Here is a 21318-nt window from a genome sequence, read left to right on the forward strand (position 1 = left end):
ATTAGTGGTAACAAAATGTGACCCAATGAGCAGTCAACCTCTAATTCTGTGAAGGTCTCTGGGGTCTTTTGTAGGATGGCGAACATACAGTGGGCCACCGTCACAGCATGCTTCCAGTTGTGGTAGGGCACACGCCGGTAGTTTTTGCGTACGGACATGGTGAATCGACACAGCTTTTCCAGCTCAAAGCTAAACCAAGCAGAGAAGAGATGGAACAATGTGAAATAATGTTTTGAATGGGATACTTACACCCTAAAAATTGTGCTGCACCTCACCTGCTCTTTCCACAGGAGCTGTGAACCATATAGATGAATACGGCAGGCCAGATCTCCTCAAATGGGCTGATGTCAAAGTGAAACCTGAAGGAAGAAAAGGAGTGAATTTGGATTGAGACTACTAGAGACTAACCGGAAAAAAAAAATCTGGTAAAAGAAGAATCAAGTTCCCAACTGATTGAAAATAACATACAGTAGCCATGGTCATCTCAAGTACTGAACACCACAAAATGGAAAAGCAGAAAAATAGCAGATTTTGGTCTCAACACTTGCCGGGGCTCTAAAATATTGAAAATTGGTTGTATGTGAGTACTAGAATTTCCCGATGCTATTTTTTTTAACTTCCGATCTGATTGTATTTTAAGTATGTTTTGCCGATACCAATCAGATATTGATCCGATGCCCATATTTTAAGACCAGTTAAAAAAATGCAACCAGTAAATGACACATCATATTTCTGTATTAAAATGGTTCCTGCTGCTACCATCTCAAGATGTCCTCTGTTTACAAATATTACCCGATGCTCTGTTACTCTCACTAATTTCTAAAAAGAAGTCGTCCAATAGAGCATACATGTTTGCCCGTGACCGGACGATTCGCCGAAAGACGTTTGGCCGACGGACGTTTGGCCGAAGGACAGTTCGCCGAACGGACGTTTCGCCAAACGGTCCGTTCAGCGAAACGTCCATTCGGCGAACTGTCCTTCGGCCAAACGTCTTTCGGCGAATCGTCCGAGTACCATGTTTGCCTAGTGGTTGAATTTACAGCTATAAAAAATCTTGATGGTTCTGAAAACAGAACACTGGATCGGATCGAACCATACTCCAAAAATAGCATATACTGAGTGTTGGACTGGGATATCACTAATGTGTACCCTGCTTAAGACCATTGCAGGTCTCAAGAGATGAAGTCCACAAAGCATTACAAGACGGTCACTCACATTTCAATCTCTTTATAAATGGGAGTGGGAAGGTTGAGCTGAGTGAGTGTTTTCCATTCTTCTGAGGTGCAGATGCTGTGGTATGACAATTTTTCCATTGTCACTCTGTAAATGCATTCAGAGTGGCGAATTCGATGGTACATCTAGACACAAAGTGGAAAGGTTCAAGCAACTGCATATAGTATGTACACGCAAAGGTTAACAAAATGACAACACTCCCTTCTCCGAAAATTACTAAAGATCTTGTCATAGACTAAAAAAAAAAAATCTCCCCAAAAATACACTCAGCAGTGAGTTTCAGCTTTATACTTTTTGTTATAGTGTATGTATGTATTTTGGCCTGCCCACATTCAAATTGAAACCTGCGATGTCAAACTAATGTCAGTGGTTTACAGTGGATTTTTTTAGACAATAACTGTGACCAAAAAGTGGTCAAAATCTTGTACTTTGTATTTGAGTAGGTGTTTGTTAAAATCAACCAATGCAATGTGTCGTTGCAAAATAAGGAAGCTGCTTGAGACATGAGGTGAGTGTGTGTTTCCGCCTGTGTAAACGGGTTTGGTCAGCTCATTTGGGCGCATTTGGAAATTCAATCCGACTCCCTAACTCTATGCTTTGAGTGCAAGTGTACTAAAGCAGTCCAAAATTCAAGCCTTTTTTTAAACATTTGCTTGGCATGTCACCATGGCAAACACTGGTGTGCCATTTAGTTAATCACAGTACAATAAATGTGTATTTATATATCTTGATAAAACTAAATATTTAACATAATGATCTGCTGTTTTGTAGGAACGATTGTGCCAAAGTATATTATTGCTTGACGTGGGTGAGGTGACACAGGTATAACAATACTTTTGTACATGAAGTAATCCAAATCGATGAGCATGTTGATTTAGAGCTATAATCCGTGAAATCATCAAACTAATGAACGCTTCCATATTAGAGTCATCTATCCTCATTATAGATCATTGCTATGAAAGAATCATTTACAAAAAAGGTAACATTGCTGTTATTGAGCTGCATATTGATTGAGCAACTCACATTTGCACAGTGTAAGGCCAGGGCACAAAAGACTGCAAACATCTTGAAGTTGTTCTCGTCTGTTTTAGTGAAGGCACTACCGCTTAACTTATTCACCATCTGCACCACTCCAATAACAGTCCCCCTGCTCACGATGGGCATGCACAGGATATTCCGTGTGGTGTAACCGGTTTTGAGGTCCACCTCTCTGTCAAAGAAGATCAAACCATCACTACGCCAGGTCCGCATGTCAATTTATGGTGTGTTCAAAATGGAGAAAAGCTTGAGTTCATTCAAAGTAAGCAGTGCCAATTATGTTTGGTGTATACCGGTTAAACCGCGGGTCTGCATAGGCATCTGGGATGTTTAAGACTTCTCCTGTCCGAGCCACTTGTCCAGCAATTCCTTTCTCTATAGAAAACCTGTATTGGTCACATGAAAGGGGAACAGTCACTTAACATGCTAGTTCAATATTAGAATGATTTAAAAAATAGTCAAGACGGAGCAAATACAAAACCATTGGCAAAACAAGATGTGATTGAGAAGTTTAACTTTGTGCTCTGTACTGTTACCTAATTTCTTTGGTTTTCCTAAAGACTGGCTTGCCTTCTTTCTCCTCACCAATATCAAACAGGTCAGAATACAGTTCTTTGTTGTTTTGATCCACCTGGAAGAGTGCACACCTGTCGGCATTCACCAGGTTTTTTGCATATATCTGCGAAGAGAGACAAATTAGCCAGTCCCGAAATCTTTCCGAAAGCCAAAACCGGTGTAGCACAACTTAGAATTCACTAATTCACTGTTCGCTAATACGAGAGGAGGATACTACTTCTCGTTGGCAAGTAGTTGTGCGTTATCCTATTGTGAGGACATTTGTGTGCATCATTTTGGGAATATTTTGTAGGGAAGACAAACGCAAACAACCCTCGATAGGTTGCTTCTAGTTGCAGCTGAATGTCAGGGTGGAGGCAGGGCAAATAGAGCCAACCCGGGAGAAGAAGGGTATAAAAATGTAAAACAAAATTAGAATTAAGTTTAGTGTAAGGTTAGATTAAAGTTATTTTTGAGTGTGTCTTCATTGTAATCCAAGTTCATTTAAATTTGTTTATGTTATGTTACGAGCGCGTTGACGTGCAAAAGGTCTCTGCCCCCGCCGCGAAATCCGTCTAACTTTAGTAATATTAAACACATTTTAGTACTATTAAACCACTAGTTATTTGTTACTTTGTTAATAGATGGTGACTTAGAATAAATAAAAATGTTTTTCTAATGCAATATCCTGTTTTTGGTGTTTTTTCAGAGTGTTGGAACGAATTAATTAGTTTTTAGTTCATTTCTATGGGAAACGTCCATTTGAGTTACGAGTAAATCGACATACGAGCTCAGTCCCGGAACGCATTAAGCTCGTATCTCGAGGTACCACTGCAGATGAAAAAATCTACACTGAAAAAAAATGCTACAAAATAGAAACTGGCCCTCTCAGTGATAAATACAAAACATAAACAGACTACTACTTACGTCAAACAGAAACCAACTTACCATAATGTGTTCAAGTAGAGAATCTATTGCCACGATATTATCAAAGTACGTCCTGTGAAACGAGAAAAAAAAGACGCACTGACACATTTCCCAAAACATTCAAGACGTGAAAGTAAACATGAATTTTCCAGTGAGAATGCAGTGCTGTGGCTAAAACAGAGTGACTTTTACTTTGACACATCTAGTAGGAAGTCATTGAGCTCAGTCTGTTTTGCGAGGCCTCGGCACACCTAAAAGAAGAAGTAGGTCAGGTCATACGTGAACTGGTAGCACGCGTGCAGCATTCTGCTTGTACTCTAAACACGGCAACATGTCTGTCTAGCGTCAGTGTTTTGCTGCAAGCAGCCAGCCCTGGAGTGCAGAGCGCTGCAGTGCTATGCCGCTCAGAGAGTCTGGGAGGCCCGCCGTGGCCAGTCCTGCATAGGGACGCTGCTTCTGAGGTGTTTATGCCATGGGTTCACATAAAAACAGCGCCCGGGGCGTAATGACGTCCTCCGAGACCTGTTTGTTGAATCTACGGCTTAGATGATTGGACAGGGCTCGGTGGCGACGCCGTACCAGTACACAGTGGATTTTGCCATTAAAAATAGGGTGCCGAACCAGAACAAACAATGCCACTAACATCATAATAAGCGGGCGATTCAGCATTCTGCTTATACCCAAACACGTATTGAGTCGATTACATGGTAGTATATACAGAATTTGCAAGAGTGTGCTTACGTCTCTGTGGACGTTTGCTCACCTGGACTTGATGAATGGCAACTGATGCCCACGCCAAGTTTGCCGTAGCAACCTGAAATGAAGTCAAATTTTGGGTTGTGGAAAAAAAAATCTAACGGATCTTTTGAAAACAATGTCATTTAAGTTTTTCATGCACTGATTGTTATTATTATTATTTTTAACCCTTACAGGGGACTTATTTAACTCACTGGCTGCCATAAATGTCCAATCTATTTTGGCAGGGAGGTCAGAAAGTAGGTTTGTTGGATTTTGATTACTTCCAAAAATGTCCACTAGACAAAAGTTTCCCACTTGAAGAGGGTGAGAATGCAGGAAAGGACATTTTAGACATACATATGTATATATATATATATATATATATATATATATATATATATATATATATATATATATATATATATAAGTAACAAGCTTATTTATTTATATTTATGTATTTACTAATTTATTTATATTTATTAGTACTTTTTATTAACGTATTTATTACCTATTTATTTACCGTATTTTCACGACTTTAAGGCACACATAAAAGTCTAAAATTTTCTCCAAAATAGACAGGGCGCCGTATAATCCAGTGCGCTTTATATATGGACCAATACTAAAATTGTTATCACGATAAAATAAAATAAATCAGTCGATAGGACAACTACGCCAAGCAGCCCCAGACTCTACTATTTCCCGTAGATAAAGTACTGCACAGTCACTGCTGGGATATAGAGTTCTTAATACACCCAGTTCTTCAATACAGTTAGTATGACGGCGAGCACACTAATTTGGTGCTCGCCGTCATTTCGGCTGTATTTACAAAAGAAATCCTGCCGCTAAATGTTGGTGTCAACAGAGCATTCAAAGCTAGACTGTGAACTATATATATATACAATTACGCCAAGCAGCCCCAGACTCTACTATTTCCCTTTGATAAAGTACTGCGCAGTGACTGCTGGGATATAGAGTTCTTCAATACACTCAGTATGACGGCGACCACACTAATTTGGTGCTCGCCGTCATTTCGGCTGTATTTACAAAAGAAATCCTGCCGCTAGATGTTGGCTTCAACGGAGCATTCAAAGGTAGACTGTGAACTATATATATATTATATATAATAACTCGGAGCTTGCCGTCATTCCCGGAGGCTTAAGAACTACAACCGTGGGACCCAGCGTTTTGGAAGACTCATTTGGGCAATTGTTTAATTCGGATACAGAAAATGAGGACTTTGATGGATTTGTGGGTGATGATGACGCGAGTAAGTTGTAAAATGTCTAAATAAAGTACAACCAAACTTAGTTTTGCTTCCGTTGCCTTTTTAAAAACGTGTTTTTAGCATGTGGGTGTAGCGTGCAAGAACTATATTTCCCAGCAGTCACTGCGCACCGGAACCCGGAAATAGGCTACTTCCGGTAGCCAGCGCTATTGCGTTTCGATGTTCATCCATATATAATATATATATGCGTCTAAAAAAACGGTGCGGCTTTGTGTGTTTAAAATACAGAAATAGCACTCGTTACTGACACTGCGGCTAAAAATACGATGCGCCGAATAGTCGTGAAAATACGGTATGTCTAAAATGTCTTTCCCTGCATTCTCACCCTCTTGCTACTGTGACAATGAAATTTCCCGAATACGGGATGAATAAAATTATCTAATCTAATCTAATCTAATCTAATCTAATCTAAACCACTGGCTGCCATTGATGCCTACAATTGTCAAAGACACTAAAACACAGATAGTCTTTCCAGTTTAAATGTGAGTTGAGGCCGTAATCAGTGAGCATTTACTTTTTAAATGTGAATTAAATTAAGTTTTTATCAAAATAGTAATCATTCCTAAATGTTTTGGGGAATAGGTGACTCATTTATAATAGAAAATTGGATATACTACATTGTTTCAAATATTAACCAAGCATCTTATTTTAAATGTGGTGTTTTCTTCTTGGCAGAATTTACTCGAATTTACCCGAATTTACCTCCTGGTGGCTGAGGTTGAAGGGCTCTTTTCCCCAGTGCCGATGCAGCTCCAGGATAGCGAGGAGATCTCCGATGGCAGTGAGGATGGGGAGGCACAAGACAGAATGAACACGGATCCCTGAGTCATGCCCTGTGCCATCTGGGAAGCGCTCGTCCTGAATCACACAAGACAATGAAGTGTATTCCGCAAAGAGTGGCGGACTCACTGTGTGGTCCAGTGAAACAATATCAAACTTTTTAACCCTAGAACTTCATCCACTTGAAAATACAGACAAAAACATTTGCAAGTACTGTTGATTACATGCTAGATTTGCGGCCATGCTTGTTGACGCAATGACGCACAAGCTGCGGGAAAAAGGCCCCGCTCTAACAATACAATAATAGAGCTAATAGAATAGAACAATTGACTGGTTCCTACAATTATTTATTTAAGATGAATTGGCAAATAGAAAGCTTACCCCTATGATGTCCTCTACTAAAAGTGTTTTGCGAGTCTTGGCAACGTGAGCTGCAATGGTTGTCCCAAATGCAATGGGGCCAGAAGGGAGGAGGCTTGGGCGACCATCCTTGGTCCTCGTTGGGGTGAACAAACATAAACTCTGTGTGGAAGTACAGGAAAGAGAAGAAAGTGAGAGAATAATGGCAAATGCAAAAATATTCTAGTTTCAGAATTGTGCTTTAGTGCTTACATTGTTGCATTCTCCCAAAAAGTAAAGTGCAAATCCATCAGCTTTTGTTGCTGTAGGAACAAACAAATCCAAATGATCAGTTTAGAAAAGTCTAAATGAATGATAATAATAATAATAAAAGCTTGGAGAACGTCACTCTGCCTTAACTCACAAATGAATTAACACAATTATTTGAATTGTACCTCAGCTTCAAAGCCAACAAAGGAAAAGTCATTGGCCTTTTTGTTTTATAAATGATTACAATGTTAATAAAAACGTAATGAAATTCAAATGCACGCTTTACTCAAGTAGCACTTTAAAGTTGTTGTTTTTCTCCGAGTTTTTAACTCATTCCATGGCGATAGATGTCCAATGTTTCAGCGCAATGGAATGGACATCAAGCACTGTCAATTGCACCAAAGGGCTAAAATGAGTGGTGTGCAAAGAGTTCAAAAATACATCATAATTCGTACATGAGAGGGGTAAAAAGTGTTTGCCCAACAAATGCTATGCCAGTACATTTAAAATAAAAATCTGCTATACAACACTTTTATATTTACTGTTGCACTTTGTGAATAACAATGCCGATTGTGATCAATGGCCATTATTTCAGGCTAAAAATTGTGATTAAAAATGAAAACTTTGCCTAGCCCTAATTATCGTACTTATTAACATGCCATAACGCTTGAGTTGAAAACAGACTGCCAACACTGGAAGGGATAAGTTCATGTAGGGCTCGGGACTTAAACCAACGGACACAAATAGTAAAGGTTTTTAATGCACAAAGATAAACGACCGCAATGCAGTCCTGAACCTCTGTACCTGTTTTAACGATGTTGCAGAGTTCATAGATCAGCAGCTTGTTGTCTCCTCCAGTGTCCAGGCGCTGCTCTATGTAGCTATTGAGTTCATACACCACACCCTGCATGTTGGTGTCCTGGTACTGCTGGACACAAGACACGGAGATATTGTTTTCCATACGGTGAACCTAAAGGGAAAAAGCTAAATATACTAAGGAAATATAAATTTTCCAATATTTTTAGGGTGAATGAACTACTAGGATCTTCTGACATTCACAAGGGAAAAACGCTCTCATCACAATGTTCCCCGCATCCTAGCCGAGGAATCACCAACTGTATCCGGCGTCCCGAGAGAAGAGTCGTCGTAGCCCCACAGCTCTGATTAAAGCGCTGACCAGCTTTGATGCTCACATTCATCTAAAAGTGTGCTTACGTAACAAGCAGACCTCCCGCCTCGTACGGGGCCAAAGACCTGTCATGTCTGCCCCGATAGGGAGGGTGAAAAAGGGGGTGCGGCGAGGCGAGGAGAGCGGCGCGCTAGAAAGCCTCCCTCGAGGGATACATCTGACCCTCCCACATCCTGTTTGTACGGACGTATGGATGACGCACCAAAAAGGTTAAGCGACCCTCGTTTTTTTCTTTGTCCCCACGATGGGGACAGAGATACTGACTCCTGTAGGCATAGTGTGAGCGGGGTGTGGCTAGCTTTACTAGGGAATTTGATCCAATGGCCCAGTTAAGACATACTCCATCTCACTCAAGTGTTTAGGGATTTTCTCATTCAGGTGACAGCGACATGTGTACTAACATGCGGCTCAAAGGCTTGAAAAGTAACCTAACCCTTTTAGACAAAACATTTGGAACAAATCTCATGAAAAGGTCAACACCACACTGTGTTCAAGACAAAACGTACCCTGCTGACTTCTTTAGATGAAGTGTCATCTGTGAAGAGAAAACAAACTGATATTAGAGAAGCTGATTACCAAGAACAAGAAGCCATAGTAGCATGTTGTATAGGATTACTTGGTATTAAGGATGAGATTCTTTGGAGACCTTCCAATACAATACGATTTGCTGAACAAGGCTCACGAAAACTATTATCTCACAATATGGCGATACAACTATTATTGATACATGGGTCATGTTATCATTCAACGAAAGGTTTAATCGAATCTAATCTAATAACTACTACAGAGAAAATCAAGCTATCTCTAAATGGAAAAATGAACAATGTTTATTATTTATACTGTTGCAGACAATGTTTAAAAAATGTCTTTCTCAGACGGGATAATTCAGTGAAACATTTGTGTAAGTAAACACAGAAACTATATTATTCAGATTTTTTTTAATTTTCTTTCTTAACTTATTGTCAGGTTATGATGTTTAACGCGATTATGTGTCTATTGAACAGAACTGAGACAACACTGTGTGAATAATAGATGTTATCGATAAGAGTAATGCAACGGTGTTTATTAATGACCTAGCTTTAATAATGTCAGTCACGTGGCGCTTAACAAAAACATCTTGTATTTCTAGTCGGTGACTGCTCCGTTACGCAAGCCAGACACTGATCGACCGTATTTTTGGAGCAAATGACTCACATGTGACCACCCTCTCGTTAACCCTCCACACATTTAGATCTGGCGACTATCAAATGAAGAACAATTTCAAATACAAGGTGAAGGCAAGAAAAGAATCATGCTCTTCTTCAATCAGATATTTGCATGCTAGTACCACTGGTCATTCTAGTGGAGTTTCTTAAACCAAGACAGTTTTAAACATTTAGGAAGCAGTATTGTCAAATTCGGGTTGACTGTTTATGCCTAGGGGGCCCGATGGACGAGTGGTTAGTGCGTCAACTCCACAGTTCTGCGATCGAGGATTCGATTTCTGGTCTGGACCTTCCTGTTGGCCCTGGGCTTGCATGGTTTTTCTCTGGGTACTCCAGTTTCTTCCCACATCCCAAATAACATGCAGGATATGCTGGTTGAATACTCTAATATGCCCCTAGGTATAGGTGTGAGCTCGAATGGTTGTTCATCTCGTTGTGCCCTGCGATTGGCTGGCCACTGACTCCGGGTGTTCCCTGGCCTGCTGCCCGTAGTTGGCTGGGATAGGCTCCAGCACCCCGGTGACTCTTGTGAGGATAAGTGGTATGGAAAATGAATGAATGTTTACGTCCATTTTCTCTCAGCAGTAATACAAATGCAAGACGCTCAGTAGGAAATGGCCATTGAAAAGTTGGTGAATTCTCAGGACTGGTTGCAAGATTTTACTCAAATGAATAAATTAAGATAATGACTACACATAGAACATTAACTATGGATTTATGTTTCCTCTACACTTACTCGTGGAGGCATTTGTTTCGGTTCCGATGCTATTGAAAGTCAAATCTAGCGAGAAATCATTTGACTGGACAAATACAAAATTCTGAGACCTCTGGAGCAAATTCCTGGAGGGATTTGAGGCTATTCGGAAGACAGTAAACACGTGGAAATTGACTTTGGATGTAGACGTCGACAATAACTGGTGATTGCCAATGATAACAGTTACAGTGGATTTATACCCACCCAATTTGAGCAGTCTTCAGTACACATGAGTCAACAGAGCACAAGAGCAGAGACTGCTCCGATCTCTTTGATAACATTTCATGTGATCCAACCATGCAAAGCCTCGGGTGCGTTGTAGAAAAGAAATCTTGCTGACTGAAGCCGGTGAGAGCTTTGAAATAACCCTCTGTGCATGTGAAGAAAGAATTACAGCCTGCCATATTGTTTGCTGTTTTAAACAGGCCTCCCTTAGTTTCCTAACTTAGCCGTGAGAGCTATTTTAGCGTGAACCCCTGGCCATGTGTGACGTCAAACAGACGGCAGGGAGCTGCACTTGAAGAATGCAACCCCTTTGAGAAAAATGGGACAAGCCAACTTTATTTTTGTAATGTGACTTGTTGACGCCTGAGACCAACTTGAACCAATTATACCAATCTATACCCTCCTTTTACAAAATGCAGCACAAATACATGAGCAAATAGCAGTATAATCACGTGACTCATCTGTTACTGAAGACTAGAGTATAGGATTTCATTTAAATAAGAATGGTAGGAAACACAATGTTGATTGAATGACAGGAATCCCAACAGTCTTGACGCAGTATGACGTAATATTGTAGTCGTTTTCACTGTATACCGTATGTATTAGGGTTCATGGGATGGGAAACTATGCGAGATGCTTAAGATGGTCGACTGTCTAAATAAACTGTGCTGCGTTGGAATAAAGCAAGAAAGCCAAAAATTCAATCGTCAAATGTAACGCATGTTCAGTTTGGTTCCATCACGCGAGTGAGGAAGGATTGATTTCTAACCTATTGACTCAGTATCTGCATGTTCCCACCACAGTGACCAAGACTACTGGAAATCAAATGGCATATGCTTTCAGTAAACCTAGGGAACATGTATTCTTAGAAAAATTAGGCCAAATCAATTCATCCAATATATCTATTGCGGACATCAACTAGTCGTTGTTCGATTAACTTTATACTTAATGATGGGTGTTAATGAGAGTTTTTTTGGTCCTTTGGACATGCTAATTCTTATTTTGGAATCAAAACGCACAGGTTTGTGCTGTAATACATTGAAGACAGATCTTGGTCTTGTGCATTTCGACGGTCTTGGTCTTTTCTCGATCTTGACTCCCAAAACCTTTGGTCTTATGGACTACTCGATTGGCGTGTCTATGGATTTTCTGTCTAGACCACTCAGGACCAGCACTGTTATTGTTCAGACTTTTCATTATTGTGACGATATATAAAAAAATTTTAATGACGATATCGCGATCAATTAATAAACTGCCGAGACGTCAGACACAAATCAAGTCATAGCCTTTACACAAAAAACTTTTTTACGTAATGAACAAAGATGCTACGATGCTGCTGTCAAACTCAAAGCTCTTTAGTAACATATTGACAAGATGCAAACAGGAATAAGGTGCGTGGACACTAGTCTGGATTGAGACCTTTCACCCACGCCCAATCCCTCAGTTGGCTGCTTCTAACATCTAGGATCGTTGACAGGCGCTTTATTGATCTGCTGCCACAGTTACATAATCTCCCACAGGATGCAGAGTGGCCAACGACTCAGCGCTCAATACATGTCAGGCGAGTGGTGGTCTTGCATTGACCTCGTTTATGGTGGACATACTGGTTAGAGCAGTTGTCTTCCGCTAGTGTGGACATGGCAGACCTCCGGTTGTAGAAAATGCAAAACAATGACACCCAGAGTTGGAGGTCTTGCTCATAAAAAGGAGCAAATATAACTCCCTGGTGTCACATAAAATGGGTTATCATCAAGTAACACGTGATATACACTACATTTATTCATATATCTTGGCTATCTAACATGATATATCGTCTTGTAGCTGGTTTTTAGACATCGTGTTGTGCTGGCATGCACTCCCGCATACCGCCCCCACTACCTGGTGGCAGGCCCTGCAGGTGAGATGGAGCTCTTATCCCACCAGTGGGGGGCATGTGGAATTGGGGCATGCCACACAAACACATCTTTGTCTCCGTGTCACTGTGATCCACACTCTGAACTAAAATAGGGAATCAGCTGCTTCACACACTTGCCCTTTAGGCCCACTTGAAACCGTCTAATCTGAAACTGAATACACATTTTTCCGAGCAGTTTTTCAAACTAGCATTGAATGGATAACCCCGTTGATCTGAATTAGCGCAGTTCAAATAGAACAGAATAGAATAGAGGGGGCCCCTGCTATCTACAGAAAATGGGGACGATGGATAGTGAATTTCCACAAATAATTGACACCTGTGCCAGTGTGAAAATTCTTCTCTTTGGTAATAACACACCCAAAATCACTCTATCCAGTCCACGTAGTGACAACCCAACTGCTGTGATTAAGTTTTCCAAAACTATCGCAAACCGAATCATGAGTTGCCATCGACAGGACAGTGACCTTGCTCTTTGCTAAATGCCAATCACTACTCTAACACAGCTGCTGTTAAATTGCATTTTGCAAAGGGGAATTTCAATTAATTTAGTCTCTAACCAATAAAATGATAAGATCTAATCATGTCAATGTTGAATGAACTCATTAACTCAGGCAAAGTACCAGTCATGTACCAGTAGAACCAGACATGCATGTGAAACAACAACGAAGTAAAATATCTGATCTGTGCCTCTGCCTTGACGCTGTGTCCAGTGTAAACAGGATTCTGTAAGGTTCTGACAGCATTCTGTGATGTATATAGATGAATTTGTGGTGTAGATACAAAAATGTAAAGTTGTCTAAAACAACAATGTCCATAACAATTTGACTATGAACAGTTAAAAGGTATTAGGTCATGGGTGCAAACCATGTTTGAATGTCTGAGATGAAATATTAAATTACTGATAAAGAAGTGAATATACATTGGCGAGTATATTCCTGCTACTATTTTACTTGTACATTTACCCGTCTCATTTTTTCCGTGTTTGTTTTTACAAATCTGTAAACCATTTTGATTGAAAGAGCTCTATCAATACATTCATTATCATCAATACAAAACTGATTGTTATTAGATTAGATTAGAACTTTATTTCATCCCGCATTTGGGAAATTTCTTGGTTGTAGTAGCAAGACACACAAGACACAGAAGACATTGTAGACCTAGGTAAAAAACTGGAGCAACACACGCGAAGTCCACAAGGTGGGCACCTTCTGCAGACTGAGACTGAGGTTACCGCACAGTCCCTCAGTAGTCTGGAGGTTTTAAAGATCATCTTCCTTGCCTAGATCCTCCTAAAATAGTCTATCACCTAAACAGCAGCAGCGGAGAGGGCGGTGCTATCCCAGCTCACGATGGAGAGGAGACGAATACACCCTGAACTGATTGCCAGTCAATTGCAGACTTATTCTACGGTATATCAAAATGTGTTATGTTTTTGGGGATCAGGAATTACATGTTGTAGCATAACCTTTACAATCTCTCTATCTCTGCCTATCGCTCTCTGATTCTCTCTCACACACACACCAATGAGCACCCCCCCATACACACAAGTCTGATGTAATCCGCTGTTGTCCATCACATGATGAGAAAGAACGGGACATGCTGCAGGGACTGCTTCCAGGAAGCTGTTAACTCAGTGCTAGTCAACTGCTGACAGGGGCTGGCTGCACTTAGAAACAACACCAAAACTCATCAAGTCCTAAAAGTGTCACAAGAATAGGGCTAACACGGAAATGGAACTCTAAATAGAACAAAAACATCTGTTTTTACTACCAATGTGAAATAAACAAAAAGGTTTGTCTATCAATAGCACGTATAATACTGTTATTTGTTTGGGTGTTTTGCCTTCCAACTGTCAAATCATTAAATATATATATATATATATATATATATATATATATATATATATATATATATATATATATATATATATATATATATATATATATATATATCGGGATGATCTTATTTCTTGTTTGTGAGCAGGGCTTTGTGAAGGGTTTGAGAGTGAGCATTTCCCTAGCTGAAATTTCTGAATTCCATTTTGAGCTTGTGTGACCATGCAGATGTGTCCTTGACCACGATACTGAACTGCCAGTTTCTCCTGCTGTTGTGTCATTATCAGCTGAAGGAGGAGACAAAGTTAAAGCACTTTGAGTGCCCTTAAGGTTCAAAAGATATATAGAGAAAAATAAAAAAACTTAAATATGGGAATTCTATTTTTTGGATTGAATAAATGTATATTTCTAATAAAGACCTCCTGTGGCTGTTGACAATGGGTATATTGGTGGGCAAATGTCTATAATTTGTATAGAGCAGGGGTGTCAATTTCATTTTGATTCGCAGGCCACATTCATGGCAATTAGAGCTCAAGTAGAACGAATCAGTATGTTTTAGGCCTATTAAGTTATAAATAACTAGTTTATTTTTCCCAGCAACATTCCCATTAATAGAAACATTTCTTTCCACATGCAACTTCACGTGATCGTTTGAAACGGCACATGAAATTGCCTAGCAAACCATAAAAATAATGGACTGATGCGCTTTTGTCAGCTCATGCTCACTTTATACTTGTTCAACACTGTTCCACGAACCCACGGCAATGCTTCGCGCAATGTCAACATGGGTCAAATCCGGAGATTTTTTTTAGGTGTAATGGACCCTTCCACACACAAAAAAAAAACACGGCAGAGTAGCTACTCCTGGTAGAGGTTTGTGATCGACTGCAGGCACAAAACAGCGTGAAGCGTATACACTCGCTCACATGAGCCTAAAGACTTCCAGTTTTCTGTAATTAATTCATCAGCCCTGAGCCCCCAAAAAATGAGGGGATTCATGCGTATAGATCTCTAGAATGTACATACCAAATTTGGTTCCGATCTGAGCAACAAATGCGACACTAGTGGTCATTTTAAGTTAGTGTCCTCACCAAGAAGTACATAGCGAGAGACTTTTAGAGCCCTCACTCCTCGCGGTCTAAAAAGAAACTTCGTCTTGATCAACATCTTGATCGTTGGGAGTTGGGGAGTCACAAGTGTTTCTACCATAGAGGAAGCCCAATTAAAAAACTAAGTAGAAAAACGCATAGTCGAAAGATTTGGCTGTTTCTAACCAATCACATACACCAAAACCACAATAAAATGCACACTGCTTAACTGAACAGATTTATACCGTAAGGTGAAAACAAGGTCCTGGTGAGCGACTCCAGTGCCAAAAAGTGCAAAGGCTCTGTGGCACTGATCCTCTCTTCGTGTAGTATTTTTCGATGAAAACAAGGTCCTGGTGAGCGTCTCCAGGGTCAAAAAGAGTAAAGGATGTGTGCACTGATCGTCTCTTCTTGCATGTTTCCTCTGTAAAGTGATTGACATCTTCTCCCTCAGTACTCTGTGATAAAGTTCTGCTCTGATTCTTCTGCACTGACCCAGGCTGAATGCCTCCAGTGAGTTATTCCTACCCGGCGCCAGAGAGTTTGATTACCACTAGGGCCTTGAGACGTGGACACGCTTCCATTTGTATGAAGACGGCTGCCAAAAAAAGTGACAAATCTATCCTGTGCCAGTTTCCTCCTTTTCTAGGTACAACACACAAGGAGCCAGCACCCTAGCTGCCACCGCCAACTAGCGAAAACCCAAGCCCCATACCCCTCCCTTGGGCCCCCTTCAGCCTAGCTGCATGTCTCTGGAGGACGCCTCTGACGTCAGCAGCTCGACTGGGCTGTTCGCCAGGGCTGTGGGCCCTTGATGGATGCCGTTGGTCTGGGAAACAGCTCGCTGAGAGCGGCAGCGCACACGGCGCACACTCGACATGGCCCGTTCGAACACATCCAACGACCTGTAAACACCCCGCGGACACGTTCCCTTTCTTTCGGCCGTCTATCACACACTTTGACGATTGAACGAGTTGAATGAGCTGTACGTTAAAACAACCAAAGAGGTAAATTAAAAGTACATGCCCCAGAAAAGCCTCATGAGAAAAACCTCGGTCTGGTGACTAAAATAAATCGTGGGCCACCAACCAATGACATACGAGGAAGATGATAGTGCTCTCTGTAGCAATTTTTAATTTAATTTGACCCGAGGAAACCATATTTCAGAAGAAAAAAACAAGACAAAAATGTCACAAAAGGAAGGGATGATCTTGTCTCTATATACTCACTAGCTAATGTACTTAACATGAAATATGGTATTATTTAATTGAATACAAAGCCATTGCATTTGCAGGAAGGCATGACACATGGAGCATCTGTTTTACAGTTAGTATGGGGTTTTACAAGAATATATTCAAGTCCTCCTTAACTGAGGGCTAAAGTCTTTGAGATTAAAAGGATGTCCCTTGAACAGAATAAACTAGCATGTTTTACTATTTTATTGCTATTGTTTTTACAGGGCACAGAGAGTATTTGACTGTGAGTACTTGTTGTATGGTCTGTTCATGTAAGATGTTAAAAGGAATAGAATTACTGAAAGATGTATGCCGATTAACATAAAATTGTGGCGACCTGTCATCAATTACTCAAATGATTTGTTACCGTTTAGGAAGGAGATTTTTGTAAAATTAAAAATAAATGTAGTGTGTACCGAATCTACTGAGGGACTGTGTGGTACCCTCAGTCTCAGTCTGCAGAAGGTCCCCACCTTGTGGACTTCCTGTGTGTGGCTCCAGTTTCTTATCTAGGTCTACAATGTCTTGTGTGTCTTGTGTCTGTCTTGTTACTGCAACCAAGAAATTTCCCAAATACGGGATGAAATAAAATTCTAATCTAATCTAAAAATGAAAATGACTAGGAGGAGTTCAAGGGACTTTCTGCTATATTTATGCAAGATTATTGTTCAAAATTATACTCTGCAGAACATAGATTGCATCATTTTCTGATTTGATTTTGCAGTATCAAGTAATGAAAGTATTTTATAATTTTCGTATGTGATCCATTTTATTTAGGAAGTGTATTATATAAATTCAAGTTGTCAGAAATGTAAATAGCAAGGTAAAGTACAGATTTAAAAAAACAAAAAAAACAATGGCTGGTCTGTGCAGCATATTTTGGCTGTGGGTGGATGGAGAATATATCCACCATGATAAATGGAGTTTCACTGTAAAAGCATAAAATGAATGTTGATATCCAGGGCAGCTCTTATTTGTGGTCGATTTATTTGGGATTATGCGGCCTCAAACACACAAACATGTGACCTAAGAACAACATGACAAATGGTCGAACTCTGTGTCAATATACTTAAATAAGCAGATCCAATCATGAGTCGGGCGTGATGCCGAAAAGTTTACGCCTGAACAAGTGTGCGTGTGTATGCGTGTGTGTGTGTGTGTTGGCGTGTGTACCTGCAGCCCTGCTGCTGGTCTTCCTTTTCAGCCATCTGTCCAACGTCTCAGCGCTCACGCTCTCCAGCACAAAGTCATCCAGCATCTGCGGATGCAGAGAGAGGTAGGCCTTCACTTTCTCATCTGTCAAACCTGAGAAGCACAGGAGCAAAGCAGGGTTTTAGCTCACTTACTGCACAGCAGTGTTCGTGAATAAATAATGCGGGGCGGATTTGGTATAAACATATTAGGGCGGTATATGAGGAAAACGAGATATAGGGAAATGAAATAAGTGCTCTTATGTGACAACACATGGCATACAGTTACTGTTTGGTAAGTATGGCAGTACTTTATGTACTCATATAAACAGGACACGATCGTCTATGTTTACAGTCAAGCTGAGTCTCGGGGGATCGGAGCCCCCAACAGAGGCAAGAGAATGAAGAAGGACTTGATTGTGCATAATAGGCAATTAGGATCTTGAGAGGTCGCTAAGTGCTGCTGTTTACCGTCTGTCTTTGTTGTCAAGGAAAAAGTCTTTTGCCCCATTATTGTTTAGAGGATTTGGTTTCATATACGATTTATTATTATACTGTAAATTGTCAGACTATAAGTCGCACCTGAGAATAAATTGACACTTGTAAAGAACACACAATGAAGAAGGAAAAAATATATATGTCACACTGGAGTGAATATAAGTTGGATTTTTGGTAGAGCAATTTTTATTTTTAGCAGAAAACAATAACAAACACAGGTTAAAGTAACAATAGTAAAATGGAGAAAAACAGGCTAAATAGGCACCTGTTGATACAAGAGTTTTTTAGATAACAATAGCCTACAAAAAAACAACAACAACATAGCAGGCTGTCGGTGGAACAGAGTGGGAAAATAAAACATATATAAGTTGCGGGCCCAAACCAAACAAAGAAAAAAGACACTTATTGTCTGGAAAATACGGCACTTATTTTTGACAACATTAGATTTGCTATTTTCTTAATGACAACTTTTTCAAACACACACTGCCTGCAAATTAGTTCTAAAAATTGGCTTTTTGTTTCAGGTCGGGTGAAGACAATTTAGTATCTTGACACCCCGATACATTACCAAAATACAATAATTTTTATATAATATAATATATATAATATAATAATAATAAAAATATTTTTTACCTAGGTCTACAATGTCTTGTGTGTCTTGTCTGTCTTTTTACTGCAACCAAGAAATTTCCCGAATACGGGATGAAATAAAGTTCTAATCTAATGGTTCACAATCAAAATATAAATAATAATTGCTAATATTTAGGTTATTTTAATGATGAGAATAGTTGAGGGTTAAAGCTAAGTCATAAGTGTCAATATTTCAATAGCTGTCCACTGTAGTGCTCAATACCCTTGAGTAACTTAAAATTATTAGACATTTTTTTCTAATAACACAAACAAATGTTGAGCTATAATTTGAAGAAAAGAAAACAGCTTTTATACTCGTCACTGTCCCTGAAAGCGTTCATTTAATTTCTTAGACTTTTTAATCGCACACACAAATGTTGAGGTATAATGAGAAGGGGGAAAAAATCCCCTTGCATACTCTTGATTAAGTTGAGTTCTTTTTAATATAATCCCAATCAGAACCATTAAACAGACAACAATCTGGATTGACCAGTTACTCACAAGACACACACCAACCAACACCCACACTTTTACACCATCACAGAGTTGATCTGCCTTACGCAGCGTGCACCTCAGGTGAATATGCCATTGGCCGCCGGCCTTTGAAATAATTCAAAAAAACATTCGTTTAAGTAAACATAAATGCATGTCAAGGTCGCACCCGTGACCGGACGTTTCGTCGAAAGACGTTTGGTGACCCGACGTTTGGTCGACCGGACGTTTGGTAAAATGGACGGGCTGTCGACCGGACGTTTGGTAGAACGGACGGGCTGTCGACCGGACGTTTGGTAGAACGGACGGGCTGTCGACCGGACGTTTGGTCGCCGGGTTCGCTGGTACTCGGACGTTTGGTCGCCCGGACGTTTGGTTGCCCGGACGTTTGGTCGCCCGGACGTTTGGTCGCCCGGACGTTTGGTCGCCCGGACGTTTGGTCGCCCGGACGTTTGGTCGCCCGGACGTTTGGTCGCCCGGACGTTTGGTCGCCCGGACGTTTGGTCGCCCGGACGTTTGGTCGCCCGGACGTTTGGTCGCCCGGACGTTTGGTCGCCGGACATTTGACAACATGACAGAGAGTTTACTGTTGAAACCAGCTCTCAAAATTATATTCACCCGGGTGACCAAATGTCCGGGCGACCAAGCGTCCGGCGACCAAACGTCCGGCGAGCAAACGTCCGGCGACCAAACATCCGGGGACCAAACGTCTTTCGACGAAACGTCCGAGTGCCGGTCATAAAAGACCTGAATTTGCAGGCAAATAAGGAAATGTAAGGTGGAGGTAAGGAGGCTTTTCCAATTGCAGGACGCGGCTCTGCATTCTGACATTGTCCAGACACGAGACACAGTGCTTCAGAAGTGCAAGGCCTCATGAAACTCCTGGCCAGCTCTGACGCAAATCGGCAGAATATGGCTTCATAAATCAAAGCAACTTAAAGGGAGCGGGGGCGTTCCGAAGAGAGAGCTACGAGAGTCGGCAAAATCGGGCATGACTTTTGTGCAATTTGGAACACTGTCATGCGGCAGGTTTTTAACACAGAAAAAGTATTGATCGTTCCTGTAAAGTCAGAAAAAAAAATCCAAGGCTTGCCGTTTATAATAAGAGTAAAGTTGTTCGAGATTTCTGGTAATTATTTGTTCATGTACATGCAGAAAATTGCACAACTGGCATCTCATGGAGGATGTTTTTAAAAAGAGGTGACGGGTGAATGCTTTCATTTCCCTGAAAGAACAGCTAAGCTCTGTCGTTTTTAGCAAATGTTAACAGGATGAGAACGGGATGTTTCTTTAGGAAAAACTGGTCAGCTCGAGAGTGTTTACTTCTACATGATGGTGTATTTGAGAGGGAAAGTTTGCAATTCAGGCGGTGTGATGATAAAACAGGGAATTTTGCTGTTACATGAAAAATAAAATAAAATCAAACACGGCTTTGAACACATGCTGGTCTGCATGAGAGGAATCAACGACTAAGTAAGAAGTAAAACAGGCTCATTTTCAAATGTTTAAAATTTCGATGATCACACCAAAACTAGGATTTGAGTTTGCAACTATATTGACTGAATAAACGTAGGTTTAGAGTGATGTATATTAGCGGCCAGCAGCTTGTTGCGCTGCATGTTCACGGGTGAGTCAAGCCCATTTGGCAGAGATATGATGCCTGACTCAGACTTGTGCTTCCTGTGTAAAAGCTGAAGGCTGAGTTCATGCAGTGAGGTATTGTTACGTAATACTTATCTGGACGACAACACGCCACACCCTGACACTGGGAAAAGGAAGGCCGACCGAGTCACAGTCTGTCTGGATCGCTGGGCCGATTGCGTCAAAATTGGCCCAATCAACTAGAAATAACATACTATACTGTTATTTGCGTATTTTATGAACATTTATGTGGAAT

The 21318-nt window shown here is 40.6% G+C and overlaps 1 protein-coding gene across 10 annotated transcripts in view; it reads right to left on the bottom strand.

Annotated features, from left to right (window-relative positions):
* pde10a (phosphodiesterase 10A) overlaps window positions 1–21318 on the bottom strand; it is a 55083-nt gene that overhangs the window by 6771 nt on the left and 26994 nt on the right. For 8 of the 10 annotated variants that reach the window (XM_077614235.1, XM_077614233.1, XM_077614237.1 and 5 more), the window contains 15 exons: window positions 17785–17916; window positions 8861–8889; window positions 7970–8093; window positions 7169–7218; window positions 6938–7078; window positions 6479–6634; window positions 4517–4567; window positions 3946–4004; window positions 3775–3826; window positions 2808–2950; window positions 2565–2657; window positions 2257–2443; window positions 1216–1358; window positions 276–359; window positions 39–189 (listed from right to left, as the gene is read on the bottom strand). In XM_077614235.1, coding sequence (XP_077470361.1) covers window positions 39–189; window positions 276–359; window positions 1216–1358; window positions 2257–2443; window positions 2565–2657; window positions 2808–2950; window positions 3775–3826; window positions 3946–4004; window positions 4517–4567; window positions 6479–6634; window positions 6938–7078; window positions 7169–7218; window positions 7970–8093; window positions 8861–8889; window positions 17785–17916 — 1595 coding nt within the window. The remainder of the gene's footprint in view (window positions 1–38; window positions 190–275; window positions 360–1215; window positions 1359–2256; window positions 2444–2564; window positions 2658–2807; window positions 2951–3774; window positions 3827–3945; window positions 4005–4516; window positions 4568–6478; window positions 6635–6937; window positions 7079–7168; window positions 7219–7969; window positions 8094–8860; window positions 8890–17784; window positions 17917–21318) is intronic. The other 2 variants (XM_077614238.1, XM_077614241.1) reach the window with 1 other exon arrangement.

The sequence above is a fragment of the Stigmatopora argus genome, chromosome 11 (genome assembly GCF_051989625.1).
Source record: "Stigmatopora argus isolate UIUO_Sarg chromosome 11, RoL_Sarg_1.0, whole genome shotgun sequence".
NCBI classification, from domain to species: Eukaryota; Metazoa; Chordata; class Actinopteri; order Syngnathiformes; family Syngnathidae; genus Stigmatopora; species Stigmatopora argus.